The sequence below is a fragment of the Zootoca vivipara genome, chromosome 17 (assembly GCF_963506605.1).
Source record: "Zootoca vivipara chromosome 17, rZooViv1.1, whole genome shotgun sequence".
Taxonomy (NCBI): Eukaryota; Metazoa; Chordata; class Lepidosauria; order Squamata; family Lacertidae; genus Zootoca; species Zootoca vivipara.
In genome coordinates, this window is record NC_083292.1 from 20,066,753 (window position 1) to 20,086,564 (window position 19,812).

At 47.1% G+C, this 19,812-nt stretch overlaps 1 protein-coding gene across 1 annotated transcript in view; it reads left to right on the top strand.

Annotated features, from left to right (window-relative positions):
• Nucleotides 1–19,812, top strand: part of GCN1 (GCN1 activator of EIF2AK4) — a 66,595-nt gene that overhangs the window by 17,947 nt on the left and 28,836 nt on the right. Inside the window, exons 21-38 of the mRNA XM_035098566.2 lie at nucleotides 680–858; nucleotides 1,799–1,892; nucleotides 3,662–3,775; nucleotides 5,128–5,326; nucleotides 5,563–5,718; nucleotides 5,972–6,153; nucleotides 7,036–7,116; nucleotides 7,779–7,922; nucleotides 8,258–8,385; nucleotides 8,735–8,924; nucleotides 10,535–10,605; nucleotides 11,305–11,470; nucleotides 11,606–11,800; nucleotides 13,390–13,636; nucleotides 15,285–15,406; nucleotides 17,328–17,442; nucleotides 17,917–18,096; nucleotides 18,856–19,076. Of these exons, the coding sequence (XP_034954457.1) occupies nucleotides 680–858; nucleotides 1,799–1,892; nucleotides 3,662–3,775; nucleotides 5,128–5,326; nucleotides 5,563–5,718; nucleotides 5,972–6,153; nucleotides 7,036–7,116; nucleotides 7,779–7,922; nucleotides 8,258–8,385; nucleotides 8,735–8,924; nucleotides 10,535–10,605; nucleotides 11,305–11,470; nucleotides 11,606–11,800; nucleotides 13,390–13,636; nucleotides 15,285–15,406; nucleotides 17,328–17,442; nucleotides 17,917–18,096; nucleotides 18,856–19,076 (2,784 nt within the window). The remainder of the gene's footprint in view (nucleotides 1–679; nucleotides 859–1,798; nucleotides 1,893–3,661; nucleotides 3,776–5,127; nucleotides 5,327–5,562; nucleotides 5,719–5,971; nucleotides 6,154–7,035; nucleotides 7,117–7,778; nucleotides 7,923–8,257; nucleotides 8,386–8,734; nucleotides 8,925–10,534; nucleotides 10,606–11,304; nucleotides 11,471–11,605; nucleotides 11,801–13,389; nucleotides 13,637–15,284; nucleotides 15,407–17,327; nucleotides 17,443–17,916; nucleotides 18,097–18,855; nucleotides 19,077–19,812) is intronic.

Genomic DNA, 19,812 nt, shown 5'->3' on the forward strand with positions numbered 1-19,812 from the left:
GTTTCAGTGCTGTCAACTCTCCAGGGGTGGGGGAACTTTTTCCAGGCCGGAAGCCTCATTTCCTTCTCGGCATCCTTTCAAGGGCTACATGCTAATGGTGGGTGGGGCTAGAGGCAATGGTAGGCAGAACAGTAAGGTAGTTTTTACACCTCACCCTCAGCAGGAGGCATAATCTGAGTTCAAGGGCACATTCCAGACAGGCAAAGCTACTCAAGGTGGGTGCCAGAGGGCCAGCCAGAGAGGTTTAGAGGGCTGTATGTGGCCTGGGGGCCCAAGGCTCTCCCCACACCAGGTCCACTCTGAATAGGCTCTCCAGGGGTGCAGGCAAAGGGTCTCTTTTTGATCTGCTGCTTATAAATTTTAATTGGAAATGGCAGGGATTGGACCTGTGGCTTTCCCCCCTGCAGAGTTGATGATGCTCTACCACTGATCTATGTTCCCTTCCTAAATGCTTCTTAATGGACTTAGTGTGATAAGATTTTAGACCTGGGGGTTGTGGGTTGAAAAATCTTGCCGGTGCTGCTTCTTTCCTGTCTGCAAAAGGACACAGGGGCCCCAGGTGCATGCAGTGAAGAGTGCTGCAAATTAAGACTTACCAGCCCTGAGTGTTGAGAGAATACTATATGGTGCTGTAATTCTTGACATGTGGCTGTTTCCCCTCCCCTTCCTTGTTTCGCAGTCGTCCCTGAATGCAGTGGGTCTGCTCTCTGCCCTCTCTCCCAGCCAAGTCCTCCCTCAGGTCATCAGCACCATTTCCGCCTTTCTAGAAAACCCAGCGCTGTGTCTTGTGACCCAGGAGGAATTTGCTATCATGAAGACGCCCGAAGGGGAACTTTATGACAAGTCCATCTTGCTCAGGTGAGGATGAACACTTGGATACAGGAAGCTGCCTTATACCAAGTCAGGTCATTGGTCCATCTAGCTCAGTGTTGTCTACACTGACTGGCAGTGGCTCTCCCGTTCCAGGCAGGGAACCTTTTTGCCAACCCTACCTGGAGATGCCGGGGATTGAACCTGGGACCTTCTGCATGCAAAGCAGATGTTTTGCCATTGAGCTACAGCCCTCCTTATTTCCTAATAAGACATGTTTTTGACAGGCTGTGCCAGGTTTCCAAAGCACTTTTAGGAGAAAAAAAAATCTCTTTTTAATCACGACATGTATGCCATTAACCTATCGACCTTGTGTACACAGACCACTAAACGATGACCCGTTCCCTTGAAATGTGTGTGCAAACCACTATTAACTAAACTGCTTCGATCTGTGGAACTGGCACTGTTACAAGTGAAACATGATACTCGTTCTGCACATGTAAGAAATCAATCTTTTAGTGTAGCAATGCTTAAACTTCGGAACTCCCTGCATATTGACATCAGGCATGCACCTTTGCTGTACTTTTTTGGTGCCTGCTTAAAACGTTTCTGTTTAGGCAAGCCTGTAGAAGTTACATGTGTCTGAACCCACCTCCAATTGTTGATTTTCATAAGTTTTTAAAATCTCTTTTTAGCTGTCATATATATATATATATATGTAGAGAGAGAGAGAGAGAGAGAGAGAGAGAGAGAGAGATACTGTAAATAGTTTGTGTAAAATGCTTAGAGTGGTTTTCATCACAATCAAACCATATATAATTTTTGTTTAAATAAATAACAAATATTAAATGTTTTTTGTTATTTTGTGATAGCTGTAATTGAAGCTGATAACCTGAGATGATTTCATTGGATTGTGCTAATCTTTCTCTCTCTCTCCCCCCTCTCCCTCTCCCTCTCCCTCTCTCTCTCTCTCCTTTGCTGTCTTCAGTGCTCAGCAAGACAGCCTGAAAAAGGCCAACATGAAGAGAGAAAACAAAGCTTATTCTTTCAAGGAGCAGATCATTGAACTGGAGCTGAAGGAGGTGAGGTCTTGCATGGTGGATAATGCCACATTTAGGTCTAATATAAGCCCTGTTTTAAAGCAACTGGACTGGTTGCTCCCCTTAGCATTTAATGTTTTTTTAATGTTTGATGTTTTATGATGTTTTTATATATGCTGTAAGCTGCCCAGAGTGCATCTTCTCCCCCCCCTTCTTCTTCTTCTTCTTCTTCTTCTTCTTCTTCTTCTTCTTCTTCTTCTTCTTCTTCTTCTTCTTCTTCCTCTTCTTCTTCTTCTTCTTCTTCTTCTTCTTCCTCTTCTTCTTCTTCTTCTTCTTCTTCTTCTTCTTCTTCTTCTTCTATATTACAGTCGTACCTTGGTTCTCAAACGCCTTGGTACTTGTACATTTTGGCTTCCGAACACCAAAAACCTGGAAGTGCCGTATTTTTCGCCCCATAAAACGCATCTGACCATAAGATGCACCTAGTTTTTTAGGGGAGGAAAGGGGGAAAGCCCAATTTTTGGGGGGAATCAGCTCACAGTTGTGCAGCTTCTTTTGCAAAGGGGAAAAGCCCCGGTTTTTTGAGGATCAGCTCACAGTTGTGCAGCTTCTTTCAAAGGGAAAAAATCCTGTTTTATGGGGTTCAACTCACAGTTCTGCAGCTTCATTAGGAAAGGAAGCCGTTTCTACAGTTTCCAGACAGATAATCTAATCAGCCAGTCACATGTCCTTGGGGAAACAAACAGCCTCCGCCTGCAGAACATTCAACAATAGAGGCCTGGGCAAGGGGGCGGGGCCGGAAAGGGAGCCAGCGATCCACCACACATTCACTCCATAACATGCACAGTCATTTCCCCTTTTTAGGAGGGGAAAAGTGCGTCTTATGGAGTGAAAAATAAAGTGTTCCGGTATTTGACCGTTTTTCGGAAGCCAAACATCCGATGCGGCTTCCACTTGGGTGCAGGAAACTCCTGCAGCTGATCGGAAGCCACGCCATGGTTCTCGAACTTTTTGGAAGTCAAGTGGACTCCTCGAATGGATTGCATTTGAGAACCAAGGTACGACTGTATTATTATTAAAGCTCTGAATGACTCAGGCATGGACTGAAGGAAAGTTGGATTTAAGATATTCACTCAGTTCTGCAGGGGTTTTTGGAACACTCACCTTTACTCAGCCTGATGATGAAGAAGAAGAAGAGTTTGGATTTGATATCCCGCTTTATCACTACCCCAAGGAGTCTCAAAGCAGCTAACAATCTCCTTTCCCCTCCTCCCCCACCACAGACACCCTGTGAGGTGAGTGGGGCTGAGAGACTTCAAAGAAGTGTGACTAGCCCAAGGTCACCCACCAGCTGCATGTGGAGGAGCGGAGACGCGAACCCGGTTCCCCAGATTATGAGTCTACCGCTCTTAACCACTACACCACACTGGCTCTCTCAGTGTGAACCACCTCTCAGTGAATAACAGGGGAAGCATGCCATGTAAAGCTCCCTGAGTTTCTGGGAGAGAAGCGGAAAGAAAATGAAGATGAAAAGAAGACTGAATAGTTTTAAGTTGCATCGACCTTTTTTGGTAGCATTTGATGAGCAACCTGTGATAAATTAAGGCAGATTGCATAGAGCTAGGTGTCTTTTTCTTCTTGCTGCTGTCATCCTGAGCTTGTCTGTCTCTGGGCACAACTCCCAATTCATGTTCATTTTCTCTCCCATCATGTTGTTCGTTGTCTTTGAACTGCTGAAGCTGCTTCCTTTGGAGGGAATGTTGCCACCCGCTTCCCCGTTATAACCAAATAGATGGTTTTCTCTTCTGCAGGAGATTAAGAAGAAGAAGGGGATCAAGGAGGAGATCCAGCTAACCAGCAAACAGAAGGAAATGCTGAATGCCCAGCTGGAAAAGGAATCTCAGACCAGGAAGCAGTTGAAAGAGGTAAGCTATAGCTGGGCCTAATGTTAAGAACATAAGAGGAGCCTGCTGGATCAGGCCACGGGCCAGTCGTATTCTCGCAGCAGCCAGCCAGATACCTGTGGGTGTTACAGGAAAATCCTTGGGCTCACTTGGATTGTCAAACAAAGACAGCAGCCAGGAATATAGGAGCAAAACAGCAGCCTGTAGGCCTGATCATTATTCAAAAGACTGTTGCAACAGGACTTCCACCCACCACGTGGAAGAAGCAGGAAGAAGCCCCGAACAAAAGGGTGCCCCTTCTTTTATAAGCTTTCCCTTTCCCCACAAACCCCTTTGGTGAAGCATCATGCACACATCACAGATACATCATACATATGTCACAAAGGGGGAGGGGTTTTCTTGCCCCCAACCCTCCCTTGCCCTCCACTTTACACCCATCAAGTGATACAATGGAAGTATTTACAAGTTCCTGGTTTTCCCCGTTCAGGTAATCACACTTCTTTGTCCTGACCCAGAACCTAATCCATTTCTGGATGGTTTGTTATTGTCCACATGATGTCTACGTGTCTGTCACCTATTTGCCAGGATGCCAGTGATTATCTCTTATGTAAGAGGCTGCTGTGTACGTGATCCCAGGTTTCAGGGATTATGGCTGTCTTTTACCAGTTTCCCAAGTGCCCCCCCCCTTCGGTAGCCATCTTTTCTGTGAGTAAAATGAAGTTGGAATGGTGTTGATTTGGGGGGGGGTCTGGGGGTGCAGTGTCCCGTTTAACTTGACCCCCCCTTATTAAAAACTTTGGTACCATGGGAAACCCACAAGCAGGATCTGAGCACATGAGATTTCTCCCCTCCAGCATTGAGATGAGAGGGGCTGGGGAGAGACCTTGAAATTACAAGCAAGAATAGGATCTCTCCTCTGAACTGGCACATTTCCACACTCAAGGGCAATGTTTGCTTCCTGGCCAGTGGTGGTGGTTGTTTTAATAAATTTAATTTAATTTAATTTTAAAAATAACATGGGCTGGATCACACCAAACAGTAGCTTAGCCTGCTGCAGAGCATATGTCAACAAATCGTTACCTGTTGCCTCTGAGGACCCTCTTGACTCTGTCTCTAAAGACCACCCCCTCCATCTCCCATTAGCAGATCAACCACCCCACCATATCCACTGGTCACCAGCTGCCGCTGTGGTCCAATATTGTCATGCCATTTGTTTCTGGGTCAGCAAGTCCCTTTCCCCCTCTTACTGTGCTGAGAATATTGATAAAGGAAGAAAATACAGAGAAAGGAATGTACTTATGGGTGTGTTAGTCCACAGCTTGGCTGCTTCTTCCAAGATTGCCTTTCGCCAGTAACCACTGGTTCTATTGCAGCTTGACAATGAACTGGAATCAATGCTGGGTCTCCTGGATGCTGTTCTAAAGAGGAACCCCCCTGGTCTCTCCCAGTACATCCCCAGTCTCATAGGCTTCTTCCTGCCTCTGCTGAAGTCCCCTCTGGCGGCTCCAAGGATTAAGACCCCTTTCCTTTCTTTGGCGTCCTGTGTGATGCCTGATCGGTTGAAGACTTTAGGTTAGTGTTCATATGTGTTTATATCTATCTATCTATCTATCTATCTATCTATCTATCTATCTATCTATCTATCTATCTATCATCTCTATGATGGGGGAAAACTCAGATAAGTTCAGCTTTTGTAGCATAAATATGCAAAAATACAAACAACGTAGATTGGGGTAGCCAGCCAGGGTGCCTTCGCCCCTCCCCAATTTTGGTGCTGGACTTACAACTCCCTTCACTCCTTTCCCCAGGTACTGTAGTGAGTCACGTGACCTTGAGGATGATCAAGCCTGAATGTGTTTTGGACGAATCCTGGTGCCAAGAGGACCTGCCCACTGCTGTGACCAGAGTGGTGACCTTGTTGCACACGCACACTGTGCCTGTCCGAAAGAGCAAGGGAGAGGAAGGTGAGGACCTGCTTCTGATTTTTGCGACCTGATTTGGTTGCTAAGCAACCACTCCCCCCTCGGCAGCTGACTGCCCCGGAGAACAGAATTAACTCTTTCAGTTATGCACTGAATGCTCTCTGCTGTTGCTCTTCCAACAAGTCAGCCATGCCCATTGATTTCAGCGGATCTACTCTGTCAATGGCTGATGTTGGCATGTATGGGCATGTCCTTCTGCATCTGTATCTCCCCTCTTCTTTTCTGCCTGTTGCAGGACCCGTGCCATTAACGGCCCCAGCCTTTTCCTTAGTCTTCCCTCTCCTAAAAATGGTGCTGCTGGAGACTCCCATCGACAGTGAAGAGAAGGAGGAGCTCTTGGTCAAGGCTCTGCAAACGATCACGGTCCATGCTCAGCTGAGATCATCTGCCAGCAGCCAGAGTTTGCTGGTAGACGAGGTCAGTGTTTTCCATGGGGTTGCATCACCTTCAGAAAGCAAGCTGCCATTTTTACTTGGTGGCAGACAGACGTGCCCTACCCCCAGGAGGTTCAAATGAAGCTGAAAATGCAAAAAAAAGCTGATGCAAGTGTTGAGATACTTTCCTTCTCTCCTTTTTCTCACCACATCCCTCCTCCTCTGCCTCTTTGTCTCGAGAGCCGCCTCCCTCGCCTGACCCAAGATGCAACATACAGCAGCTTGTAGCCATAACAAAAACAGGAAGTACTTCAACATGACTTTAAAACGTTGTAACAGTAATGCAACTGAACAGAGTTACAGTGGTACATTGGTCCTCGAACTTAATCCGTTCCGGGAGTCCGTTCGATTCCTGAAACTGTTCCAAAACCAAGGCGCAGCTTCCGATTGGCTGCAGGAGATTCCTGCAGGCAAGTGGAAGCCGTGCAGGACGTTCGGCTTCCATAAAATGTTTGCAGACCAGAAGACTTCTTGGTTTGTGGCATTCGGGAGCCGATTTGTTCGGGAGCCAAGCCATTCGAGAACCAAGGTACCGCTGTTTTTGCTGGATTGGGGTGTTACATCTTAGTATTCGACTGCTACTTTAACAATGTATCGATTCACATTTTTGTTCTGTTGTAAGCCACTTTGAAAAAGCAGCATATAAATGTAAATAATAACAGCAACTTAATAAGTCAACCGGTATGTACATTTTGTTAAGTACATAAAATACAGAATGCTCACCTGTTGCGTGCCATTCCGAATCCCCCAACTTCATTGTGTGATGCAGATGAATGTTCATTGTTGGTTGTGCAATTGCCTTTTTTTAAACGACAAGTGTTTGTGTTTTTCCTTTTGCCCCTCTTTTCCCCCGGTCACCTGTCAGAACGGACCCGAGTTACTGCCTCGCACAGAGATGCTGCGGCTGCTGAGTAAAGTGATCGGGACAGGCTCTCCACGCTTACAGGTGAGCTGGTCACCCATTCTAGTACAGCAATCACTCACAGACCAGATGCAGAGCCCCCATAGCTTTTTTTATCTGGTCTTTGTTGGTCCTGTTAAACCTGTATTCAGCTCCCCTACTTCTAATGTTGCCCTTTTAATATGTTATGCAGTGCCCGAGTACGTGTGAGCCAGTGTGGCACAGCGGTTAGAGTGCTGGATGAGGACCTGGGAGACAAGGGTTCAAATCCCCACTCGGCCATGAGGTTCACTGTCTCTCAGCCCTAACCTACCTGACAGGGTTATTGTGGGGATAAAATGGAGAGGGGGAGAACTGTGGATGCCACCTTGAACTCCTTGGAGGAAAGATGGTTTATATATGCAATTAATTTAGGTGTCTGCTGAAGACATTTGTGCTTAGCAAGGCTTTCCCTTGAGGGTGCAACCCGCCCATTTATGGAATAACAATTTTATATCTGATGAAATTGCTTTGTTGTTGTTTTGGTTTGTATGGACGGTTCTATGGTTTTTAGTTGGTTGAATCTGTTTTTATTGCTTTCAGTGTGTGTTTTAATGTTATCTTTGTACCCCTTTGATGGCTTTGTGCCGTGAACCCGCCTATGAATTTGTATGACAACAATTACATTCCTTCGCTGTCTGATTTTAAGCTCTCTTGCCTCTTGTCAGGTCTTGGCTTCCAACGCCCTGACCGCCCTGTGTGCCAGCAGCAGTGGAGAGGATGGCTGTGCCTATGCAGAACAGGAAGAAGTGGATGTGTTACTCCAAGCCCTTCAGTCCCCGTGCATGAATGTCCGAGATGCAGCCCTCCGGGTCAGTCGGGATCTCTTTCCAGCCAGCACAGGGGAGGAGATGGGGGGACGGGACAGGTGGCTTCCCATCCACCACTGGAGGAAGATAAGCTTGTAGAGCTGTGTTAGGGAATCCCAGGCCTGGGGGCCTAATGTGGCCCCCTGGGCCTTCACACCTGGCCCTCGGATCGCAGCATGCCCTCCCAATCTTGCTGCAAGCATGTGCCTGCAAAGTAATAGCCTTAATGCATGCGCTTGCAACCCCTGGAAAGGGGACGTCACTTCTCATTGCAGTTTTGGAATACAAGGAGCTTGGGGAGGAAGGCTTTCTCTGACTTGTCCTGTTCTGATCTTCAGGGCTTGATGGAGCTGCAATTGGTGCTGCCAACACCGGACAGTGATGAGAAGAACGGGATGAACCTTTTGCGCCGTCTCTGGGTGGTGAATTTCGACAAGGAAGAAGCAATCAGGACGCTGGCCCAGAGGTGAGAATTTGCTGTCCCACCAAAGAGGTGCTCTTTTATCTTTTGCACCAGAGGCACGTTGCTCAAATGTCAGATGATGCTTCTCCGCCAGGACCTGAGGAAGTGCCTTGACCAATGGACATAGGAAACTGCCTCTGCAGAGTATTGCCTAACAAGTGGAACCCTCCTAAGTCTTGCCAGGGCCTAACAATTATTGGCCCACGTTGATGCAGAGGCAGACTTTTTCACTGGTGGCACCTCGGTTGTGGAATGCGCTACCTGCTGAAAACTCCCTTCGTTGTTGCCCGATACAAAACTGGGGTGGATCTTCGATACCCGGAGGATGACCTTCGCCTTTTGTCTCTTACAGGCTTTGGGAGTCGATGGGTCTGGAGTTGCAGCCTGACATCTGTTCGGTCCTCATTAAAGATGTCATCCACTACGAGGAAGCTGTGCGCCAGGCTGGCGCCGAGGCGCTTTCCAAGAGCGTTGAGCAGTATCGAAGCCAGACGAGGGACGTCATGACAAAACTGATGGAGATCTATCAGGAGAAACTCTATGTAAGCCATTCGCGATGAGGGACTGGAGGAAGGTCTAGAGCAGGGGTTGTCCTTACTGCCCACTAGTGGGTGTTTCGGGATTCTAGGTGGGCGGTAGAGGGTTCTACGGCACAAGCTGAATCCTCCTTCCATCGAGCACTGGTGGGCAGTAAGGAAATTTTACCATCAAGAAAGATGAATTAGCGGGCAATAGGTATAAAAAGGTTGACTACCCCTGGTCTAGAGCAACTGTGGGGAAGAACCTTTGGCCCAGAGGCTCTTGCACTGAGGTGTCTGTGTATCCAGCCCTTGGGACCCTCCCTAGGTCACACCTCTCCTCTTCCCAAACTACATTTCTGTGTACTATCCTTGCATGCTTTCGACTGGCAGTAAAGAAATAATAATATTTATTTATTTATTTATTTATTTATTTATTTATTTATTTATTTATTTATTTATACATACCCTGCCCATCTGGCTGGGTTTCCCCAGCCACTCTGGGCGGCTCCCAATAGAATATTAAAAACACGATAAATACATCAAACATTAAAAACTTCCCTAAACAGGGCTGCCTTCAGATGTCTTCTAAAAGTCAGATAGCTGTTTATTTCCTTGACATCTGATGGGAGGGCGTTCCACAGGGCGGGTGCCACTACCGAGAAGGCCATCTGCCTGGTTCCCTGTAACCTCACTTCTTGCAGTGAGGGAACCGCCAGAAGGCCCTCAGTGCGGGACCTCAGTGTCCAGGCTGAATGATGGGGGTGGAGACGCTCCTTCAGGTATACTGGGCCGAGGCCGTCTAGAGCTTTAAAGGTCAGCACCAAGACTTTGAATTGTGCTCGGAAACATACTGGGAGCCAATGAAGGTCTTTCTGGACCTTCAGTGTCCTCGTTCTGTGATAATGAGCATAAGAAGAGCCTGCTGGGCCAGGCCAGTGACCCACCTAGTCAAGCATCCACTGACCAATCAGATACCCCAATGGAACAGCTCTCCTAACACAGTTACCTGACAAATGATGAACATAAAACAATATAAGTAATTCAAGCACCAGGTGTGTGGAGAGCAGTACTGTTTAAAGCAGGCACCCCCAAACTCAGCCCTCCAGATGTTTTGGGACTACAATTCCCATCATCCCTGACCACTGGTTCTGTTAGCTAGGGATGATGGGAGTTGTAGTCCCAAAACATCTGGAGGGCCGAGTTCGGGGGTGCCTGGTTCAAAGCATTGTGGAATAAAGCACAACAGAACAGAGCAAGAGCCTGGCTGCTGGATCAGGCCAAAGGCCCATCCAGTCTGGCATCCTGTTCTCCCAGTGGCCAACCAGATGCCCCAATGGGAAGCCTGCAAGCAGGACCCAAGCACTACAGCGCTCTCCTCACTTGTACTCGAGAGGTGCGCTGCCCTTGATACCATGGCTGGTAGCTCTTGAGTCAGAGTCTAGCCACATCTACAGGGCCACAGGTTCCCCACCCCCTGGTCTTGATAGAGAAGCTTATGTCTGGCATGGTATGCTTCTGTCCCCATCCCTCCCCCCCCTCTTATTTGTTTTGCACCTGGATTTTGACTGTGTTCAGCTTTTATAAGATCCTTTGCTGGGTTTTCTGACATAATGCCTGTTTCTCTTGAACAGAGGCCTCCACCAGTTTTGGATGCTCTGGGACGTGTGATATCTGAATCTCCACCCGACCAGTGGGAAGCCAGGTAGTCCTTATTTAAATTCTGATTCTCTCTATCCAGCTGAGGTGCTTCAGGCCTCTGACGTTATAAGGCAAGGTGTAAATGTAATAGTTTAAATCGAGGTTTCCTCCAGCTGTTTTTTGACTACCATTCCCAGCATCCCTGACCTGGTAGCTAGTAGGGCTGGGCGATATCTGGTTTTCAACATCACAATATATCACCAGCTAAACATCACGATGTACTGATACAGCACATTGTATGAAATAAAGATGAAGTTATGTAGAAGCACTGGCAGGCTTCACAGTTTTTCCCACATTGTTATTTTTGCATAGTACTAGCTACACACACACACACCTTATTGCCAGGTGAAAAATTCTGAAACCAATATCACAATAGGGACTTCAAACTGGTTTTGGACGAAATATAGATATATTGCCCAGCCCTGCTAGCTAGGGATGGTGGGAGTTGTAGTCAAACAAAAGCTGGAGACCCAGGTTTGGGAAACCCTGGTTTAAAAACATAGGAATGCAAGAAGCTTTCATATGCTGAGTCAGCCTGTCTAGCCCAGTACTGACTTAACTGATAGTGCCTCTCCAGGTTTCAGGCAGGAGACATTCCTAGCCCTACCTGGAAATACCTGGGACCTTCTGCAGGCGGAACAGATGCCGCTCTGCTACTGAACCACGGCCCTTCCAAACCATAGCTACCATGTTACCTTTACAGGTGTGGCATTGCGCTGGCCCTGAACAAGCTCTCTGAGCACCTGGACAGTTCCCAGGTGAAGCCTCTCTTCCAGTTCTTTGTACCAGATGCCCTTAATGACCGCAACCCCGAAGTCCGGAAGTGCATGCTGGACGCAGCCCTCTCGGCACTCAATACCCATGGCAAGGTAGGCTTTAAGTTACATCAGAAGGAAACATCCTTATATTGACTTGGTCTTTTAGTTCATCTAGCTCACCATTGCGCCCGGGTCTTTGAAATCACGGTTAATGCTATTGTATGTGTGTGTTCTACGGCTTTTCAGGACAGCGTCAACTCCCTCCTGCCTGTGTTCGAGGAGTTCCTGAAGGATGCTCCAAACGATGCCAGCTATGATGCCGTCCGGCAGAGTGTCGTCATTCTGATGGGCTCCCTGGCCAAACATTTGGACAAAAGCGATCCGAAAGTCAAGCCGATTGTTGCCAAACTGATAGCAGCACTTTCCACTCCATCCCAACAGGTAAGCTCTTTCTTTTTTCCTTTCCACCTTTTGCGGAGACGGGAGCAGGGTAGGAGATTTTTTTTGGGGGGGCGGCGGGTTCAAGACGCTGAGAAGAGATCTCTGAACCAGTTTTTGCATTTTAGATTCATATTGACTCTTTGGGTAGTTTGGTTACTGCAGTAATCCCCAGGCAGTCCAGCAGGGGGCAGTGGCATACCTCGAGAAACAAATTGATTGAACATGCAGCTGCTGGGAATAGAATGGTGCTTAAGTAAACTGTGTCACCAACATACGGATGGCATCCTGCTCTACTCAATTTCAGTCCATTTTAGGAGCAGCAGTCTCATCCCTGAGTCGTCGGCCATGTTTGCCCTTCAAATTAAGCCATAGTTGAGTGTGATGTGAATGAACCTGTACCAGTCACAGCAAGCCCTGGGCTCACCCACTCCCCTTTCCCCTGTGATCCACCTGCAGATCGAGGGAGAAATTTGAAGATTATTGCTTCTCTTTTTGCTTCATTGCAGTGTTATTTTGTCCAAATTAAGGTTGACGTTAACTGGTTTCGCGTTGCCTTGTTTCAGACTGCAGTTAATATTAACCACAGTTTGGGTGAAATGACAAACTGCAGTTAAGCCAAAGTGGAAGCTTGCTGCCTCTGTTCTCTGGCTGCTTGAGAGGCTTGCTGTGACTCATTTGACTCTACTCACACTAAACAACGGTTTAGCGTGTTGTGCGAATGTGGTCTCTATCTCTGTGCGGGAGAGCTACAAAAGTTTGGAAATGAATTCACATAAGACAGAGGGTTCTGATAATGGTGAGGTCTTTGAGCTTTGGTTTCAGAATTTGGCTGCCCATTATACTTTTTCTAAAAAGCAAAAAATAATAAAAAGAGGCTTGTTTCAAGGAGGTTGCTCCTGACCCCACTTTGCTCCAGGAGATCCAGGAAGCAGTGTCCCTTTTACCTGGTTTGTTTCATGGACCTTCCTTGCTAAAATGGACTAGTCATCAAATCTTTTTTAAAAACAACAGTTATAAAACAACAGTTATAAAAGTGTGTGTTTTAACAATGGGGGGGGGGCAGTAATAAAAAGTGCATTATATTCCATTAGGGAGCAAATTCCCCACCTGCCTAATCATACCAAATTCACTGGGACGCGGGTGGTGCTGTGGTCTAAACCACTGAGCCTCTTGGGCTTGCTGATCAGAAGTTTGGCGGTTCGAATCTGCATGATGGGGTGAGCTCCGTTGCTCTGTCCCAGCTCCTGCCAACCTAGCAGTTCAAAAGCATGCCAGCGCAAGTAGATAAATAGGTACCGCTGTGGAGGGAAAGTAAAAGGCGCTTCTGTGCGCTCTGGTTTCTGTCATGGTGTCCCGTTGCACCAGAAGCGGTTTAGTCATGCTGGCCACATGACCCGTAAAGCTGTCTGTGGACAAACGCCGGCTCACTTGGCCTGAAAGCGAGATGAGTGCCGCAACCCCATAGTCACCTTTGACTGGACTTAACCGTCCAGGGGTCCTTGACCTTTTACCAAATTCATTTTCTATGACTGCCCCCTGAGTAAGCCCAGGGTAGCTTTTGCTTGAATTGCTTTTGCTTGAATTTGTAGGTCCAGGAGTCCGTGGCCAGCTGCTTACCGCCCCTGGTGCCTGCCATCAAGGAGGACGCAGGAGGGATGATCCAGAAGCTGCTGCAGCTGCTGCTGGAGTCGGATAAGTACGCCGAACGGAAAGGAGCTGCTTATGGGCTGGCCGGCCTGGTGAAAGGCTTGGGCATCCTCTCCCTCAAACAGCAGGAAATGATGGCCACACTAACAGACGCCATCCAGGACAAGAAGAACTTCCGGCGGCGAGAAGGTGAATTGATTGGCAGTTTCTTAACCATCTTAACTTCTTTAAGACTTTTTGTCCTTGATGTGGGTGGGTTTGTCGCTTGCTTGGAACCTCACCCAATGTTCTCTGCCTGCTAGATGATGGGCTCTTGCGCCAGGGGACATGGGGATTTTAATGTTGCGCAACGGGGATCTGGTACAATGGTTCTGCTGGCGGGAATTTGTTGCACAACAGATTTCACAGTCTTATCGCGTGACAAAATTGCCAGCGGCCTGATGCCTTCTCTTGTGTAAAAAAGTGTTCCGTTGGCACAGAACAACACTCGCGACTCACACCAAAGGAGAAACAATGAAGATGAGGTCCAAAGCCTTGATAGATAATCTGCTTTGGACGAAGACAGGAAATGGGCTGAGTGAGGACAGGAAGCAGCCACATACTTCTCAACTCTGAACATTTCCTGCCTTGGATACCAGACGGCAATATATTCACCCATGTGACAACCTGACATGCGTCAAAACCACCTTTCATACAAGGCCAGCGGTCCATTCCGTTGGTGCAAAACCTTTCGCCAGCGGAACAGCTGTACTGCTAAGCAACTTTAACGCGACACTGCATTGGATACAACCCTTAGTTCAGATCAAGGGGGTCCCGGTGCAGTCTTGGCCTGAACTAAAAACTAACCCATGTGTTGCAATAAGAACCAATCACAACAATACAAACACAACACGTAGGCTAATCGTTAGTAGAGAATATATAATAGAATAATGTTGTTGTTGTTTAGTCGTTTAGTCGTGTCCGACTCTTCGTGACCCCATGGACCATAGCACGCCAGGCACTCCTGTCTTGCACTGCCCCCCGCAGTTTGGTCAAACTCATGTTGGTAGCTTCGAGAGATAATAGAATAATGGTATCATTCAAATTACAGGAATAAGCCAATCAAAGTTCACATGTACAATATAACACGGTGGTAGCGAGGCCCGTCAAGCCCTGTGTTCAAAACAGATGTCTAAGGACAGTCTCACAATGGTCTTTTGAAAGTTTCAACAGAAGACATCTCAAAACTTTCAAAAGTAAAGTCTCTCAGTAGTCTTTCTAAAGTTTTAATGGAAGACGTCTCAAAAGCCTCAAAAGGACAGTGTCTCTGAAATGATACTACTGTTTCGTGATAGTCTTCATCAGCTGGAAATAAGATACAAGGCATACAATCAATGAGTGATAACAAAACTGACCTACCTGCACACACATTGTAAAATAAAAGAGAATATACAAAACAGAATAAAAAATAAATAAAGGTACATACCCGATATTCTTCAACAAATTGAAATTTGAATGATACCATTATTCTATTATATATTCTCTACTAACTATATTGTATTGTTGTGATTGGCCTGAACTAAGGCAGTTGCAGTGTTTCTGGACTAATAGTTGCAGCATTTCCCTATTTCAGGCAACATCCAGTGGCTGGGCACCATGATCTTGCTTTTCTTTGAGAAGGGTGGTTGAGACAGAAATTAGAAAGGGGGTGGGGAAGCAGAGATAAGCTGCACAGAAAATTCCAACCCTTTACTTCACTTCATGTTTTGTGCTTGCAGGCTGAGAGAAAGTTGGCGGGGACAGAGCCTCGCCAGTCTGCCGCTTGCCCTGATAAAAGCCTTTTTTGCCTCCCATTTAGGGGCCTTGTTTGCCTTTGAGATGCTCTGCAGCATGCTTGGGAAGCTCTTTGAGCCTTACGTGGTCCATGTCTTGCCCCACCTGCTGCTTTGCTTCGGAGACGGGAATCAGTATGTCCGAGAGGTAAGAAGTGCCTGGTGTTCCCGGGGCAGTAGGTTAAGGACGGAAGAAGCATTGGGCTGCTGGATTAGGCCAAAGCCACCCACCCACCCCCTGCCCAGGTGCAGCACACTGTTCCCCACAGACGCAGTTGAGTTGTTGTTTAGTCATGTCCGACTCTTCGTGACCCCACCCCTGTCTTCCACTGCCTCCCACAGTTTGGTCAAACTCATGTTGGTAGCTTCGAGAACACTGTCCAACCATCTTGTCCTCTGTCATCCCCTTCTCCTTGTGCCCTCAATCTTTCCCAACATCAGGGTCTTTTCCAGGGAGTCTTCTCTTCTCATGAGGCGGCCAAAGTATTGGAGCCTCAGCTTCAGGATCTGTCCTTCCAGTGAGCACTCAGGGCTGATTTTCTTAAGAATGGATAGGTTTGATCTTCTTGCAGTCCAGGGGACTCTCAAGAGTCTCCTCCAGCACCATAATTCAAAAGCATAAATTCTTCGGCGATCAGCCTTCTTTATGGTCCAGCTCTCACTTCCATACATCACTACTGGGAAAACCATAGCTTTAACTATACAGACCTTTGTCGGCAAGGTGATGTCTCTGTTTTTTAAGATGCTGTCTAGGTTTGTCATTGCTTTTCTCCCAAGAAGCAGGCGTCTTTTAATTTCGTGACTGCTGTTACCATCTGCAGTGATCATGGAACCCAAGAAAGTAAAATCTCTCACTGCCTCCATTTCTTCCCCTTCTATTTGCCAGGAGGTGATGGGACCAGCCAGTGGCCATGATCTTGGGTTTTTTGATGTTGAGCTTCAGACCATATTTTGCGCTCTCCTCTTTCACCCTCATTAAAAGGTTCTTTAATTCCTCCTCACTTTCTGCCATCAAGGTTGTGTCATCAGCATATCTGAGATTGTTGATATTTCTTCCGGCAATCTTAATTCCAGATTGGGATTCATCCAGTCCAGCCTTTCACATGATGAATTCTGCATATAAGTTAAAAAAGCAGGGAGACAATATATAGCCTTGTCGTATTCCTTTCCCAATTTTGAACCAATCAGTTATTCCATATCCAGTTCTAACTGTAGCTTCTTGTCCTACATAGAGATTTCTCAGGAGACAGATGAGGTGATCAGGCACTCCCATTTCTTTAATAACTTGCCATAGTCGACACAGTCAAAGGCTTTTGCATAGTCAATGAAGCAGAAGTAGACGTTTTTCTGGAACTCTCTAGCTTTCTCCATAATCCAGCGCATGTTTGCAATTTGGTCTCTGGTTCCTCTGCCCCTTCGAAATCCAGCTTGCACTTCTGGGAGTTCTTGGTCCACATATAGACGCAGTAGCCCTCCCTTACTGCATAAGAACAAAAGAAGCACCTGGCTGCAGGATCAGGGTCATCTCTTCACACACTGGCCAACCAGATCCTGCTGGACATAATAATCTCTTAATTAGCATACATATGCACTAAACACACAAGAAGGAATTCCTTAAAACTAGATGAAAATCAGATAAGAGCACAACTATGTATCACAAGCATAACACCTTAAAAAACATTAAGCGGGTCCTGGCTGGAGACAGAGAAACTCGCTGCAGTCTGTTACTGCTGATGAGTGTAAAAATACATGACAAATGATTGTATGGTGATTCCCCTGGCCCAGGGGCAGCCAGTGCTGAGTCTTCCGGATGTTAATGGACTCCAAATCTCATCAGCTCCAGCCAGCTTGACCAGTGGACAGGAAAGATGGGAGTTATAGTTCAACATCACCTGGAAGGCCACCACAGTGACTACCTAACCTCACATTTAGTTTTCTGGTGCCCCCACCCCTGCACACACGGTTCATTGCTGGAGTGAGACTGATCCTCCATAGGTTCTAATGTTTGGCTGCTGGATCTTGGAAGTGGGTTGAGGCCAGTTGTGACTTCTCCGTTTCCTTCCTTTGAGGCCGCGGACGATTGTGCCAAGGCTGTGATGAGTAACCTGAGTGCCCACGGGGTGAAGCTGGTGCTGCCTTCGTTGCTGGCTGCGCTTGAGGAGGAGTCTTGGAGAACCAAAGCTGGTAAGAAACTGGACTGGGCTTGTTTTTCATTTAAGGGAAGGGAGCCTGACTGACAGCTTTTGGAATGGCTGTAGCTCCTTCGTTCTTGCGGGAAGATTATACCAGCGTTGCCTTATTTTGCCCGGGTATTATTCTCTGCAAAGAGCCATCCTAACTAGGTAGGTTCTTTACAGCTATTGGGAAACCTTAGGCTCTCGAAGTTTATTAAGTGGTTGTAGCAGGGTCCATTGAGGATGGAATTTAGTCTCTGCTGATCACTGTTTTTCTTAGCTCTCCCAAACTTTTGAAGCTGCATGCATGACTGCGGCTGTAATCCTCTGTACACTTAATCTTGGGGAGGAAGGTCGCACCGAGCTTGGTGGATAAGACTTCCTAGTAAGGCTGCCCTGTGGACTGACTATCTATCTATCTATCTATCATCTATCTACCTACCTATCATTCCATCATTCCCTGCCTTCCTGCTCTCCCCACCAGGGTCAGTGGAGCTGCTGGGTGCCATGGCTTACTGCGCCCCCAAACAACTCTCCTCCTGCTTGCCAAACATTGTGCCCAAACTCACCGAGGTGCTCACAGACTCCCATGTGAAGGTCCAGAAGGCCGGGCAGCAGGCGCTCCGGCAAATTGGGTCGGTTATCAGGAACCCCGAGATCTTGGGTAAGAGCTTGTAGTTTGTGTTTGTGTGTGGACTGCTATCTTCCTCTTGAGGTGTGCAAGGTGAAACAAATGGGACAAACATTTCAAATTAAAAATAAAGCACAATAAAACATGAGATTCAGGGAGCCAGCCATCCAACGCTACCGTATTCCAGGATACTCCATTCCCCCACCTGTTTCCTATTTTCCACTCCAGATATTAGGCGTCCTGTGGTCTCTAAGCATACACAGTCCTCATTGGGCTGTTTCAGCAGGGGTTTCTCCTTTGGGATTCCCTGCCCCCATTTCCCCCCTCCTTAGTTCTGAAAATCGTTCAGGCCTGCTGAAATCTCCCTCTTGTTTCTCAGTGACCCCGTTGCATAGTACATAATGGCCTGGACTCTACTGAGTTTGCTATTGGAGGGAGCAGCTGGATCCAAGCATGGAGGTTGGATGTATCAGTGGCTACCAATTATGGAGTCTGGATTAAACCTCCATGTACTGAGGCTGTATACCTCTGAATACCAGTTGCTGACCTTGCTCTAGAACGGAACAGGACTTTATTGACATCTAATGAAACCTTGAGTCTTGCCTGATAGCAAACTGGCAGCCAGGGCATCACTTCCAACAGAGGTTTCACATGTTGTTGCCAGCAGCATTTTGCATATGGGTTACCAATATACGGACTGTTGTCGCCAAGCTATCAGCTGGCTCTTGACTCTGATCCTGGCCTTAGCTTCCTGACCATGTCCTCCTCCTCCTTTTCTTCCGCCGCCTACAGCAATTGCACCCGTTCTATTGGATGCCCTGACCGACCCATCCAGAAAGACCCATAAGTGCCTGCAGACCCTGCTGGAAACCAAATTTGTCCATTTCATCGATGCCCCTTCACTGGCTCTCATCATGCCCATCGTCCAGAGGGCTTTCCAGGATCGCTCCACAGACACAAGGAAAATGTCTGCCCAGATCATCGGCAACATGTACTCCTTGACGGATCAGAAGGTGAGCTGGAGAGATGCTTCAGAGCCGGGGGTGGGAGCCTTTTTTCCGGTTCAAGGGCCACTTGAACTTCTGCAGGAGCCACATGCCGTGGATAGGTGGGGCCAGTCTCAAAAGGGGGTGGAGCAATGAATGTAAATTTTACCTTCGTACACAGCAGGCTAGTTTCTACACACACACCTTTCTTTATCCTCTGGACAAACAAGAGCCATTGTTGCAGGTCAAAGACACAGCCCAGCCAGACAAAAGCATGCAATAGATTCATGGTATGAAACTGACAGCCAGAGGCTAGATGTGCTCTGGAAATCCTGGCATCCACTCATCTCCTATGTGAGATGCAACGATCAATCAAGGCAACCTCCCCAGACCCACAGAAGCACCTGGAAACTTCTTGGACTTGCACCATTGACTTGTTTTGAGTTGTGGTTCCAACCTTAAGATGCAGTTAGGCCTCTTTTTAAGAAAGGACAGACCAGCTGCTGCTATTGTTGTTGTCTATTGTCTTTTAAATTACGTGTATGAAAAAGCAATGGCAGATAGATACAGTGCTTTGTTTCTAAAAAAAATATGTTTAGGGGTACTCTGATTTTCCTACTCCTATTGAAATACTGCCCCTCAATGAGGCCAAACTTAGATCCACAAAATGTTTAGGGGTATGCGTACCCCTGCGTCCCTCCAGAAAAAAAGCACTGGATAGATAGAGATATATAGATATAGATACAGATAGCTATAGATTTAG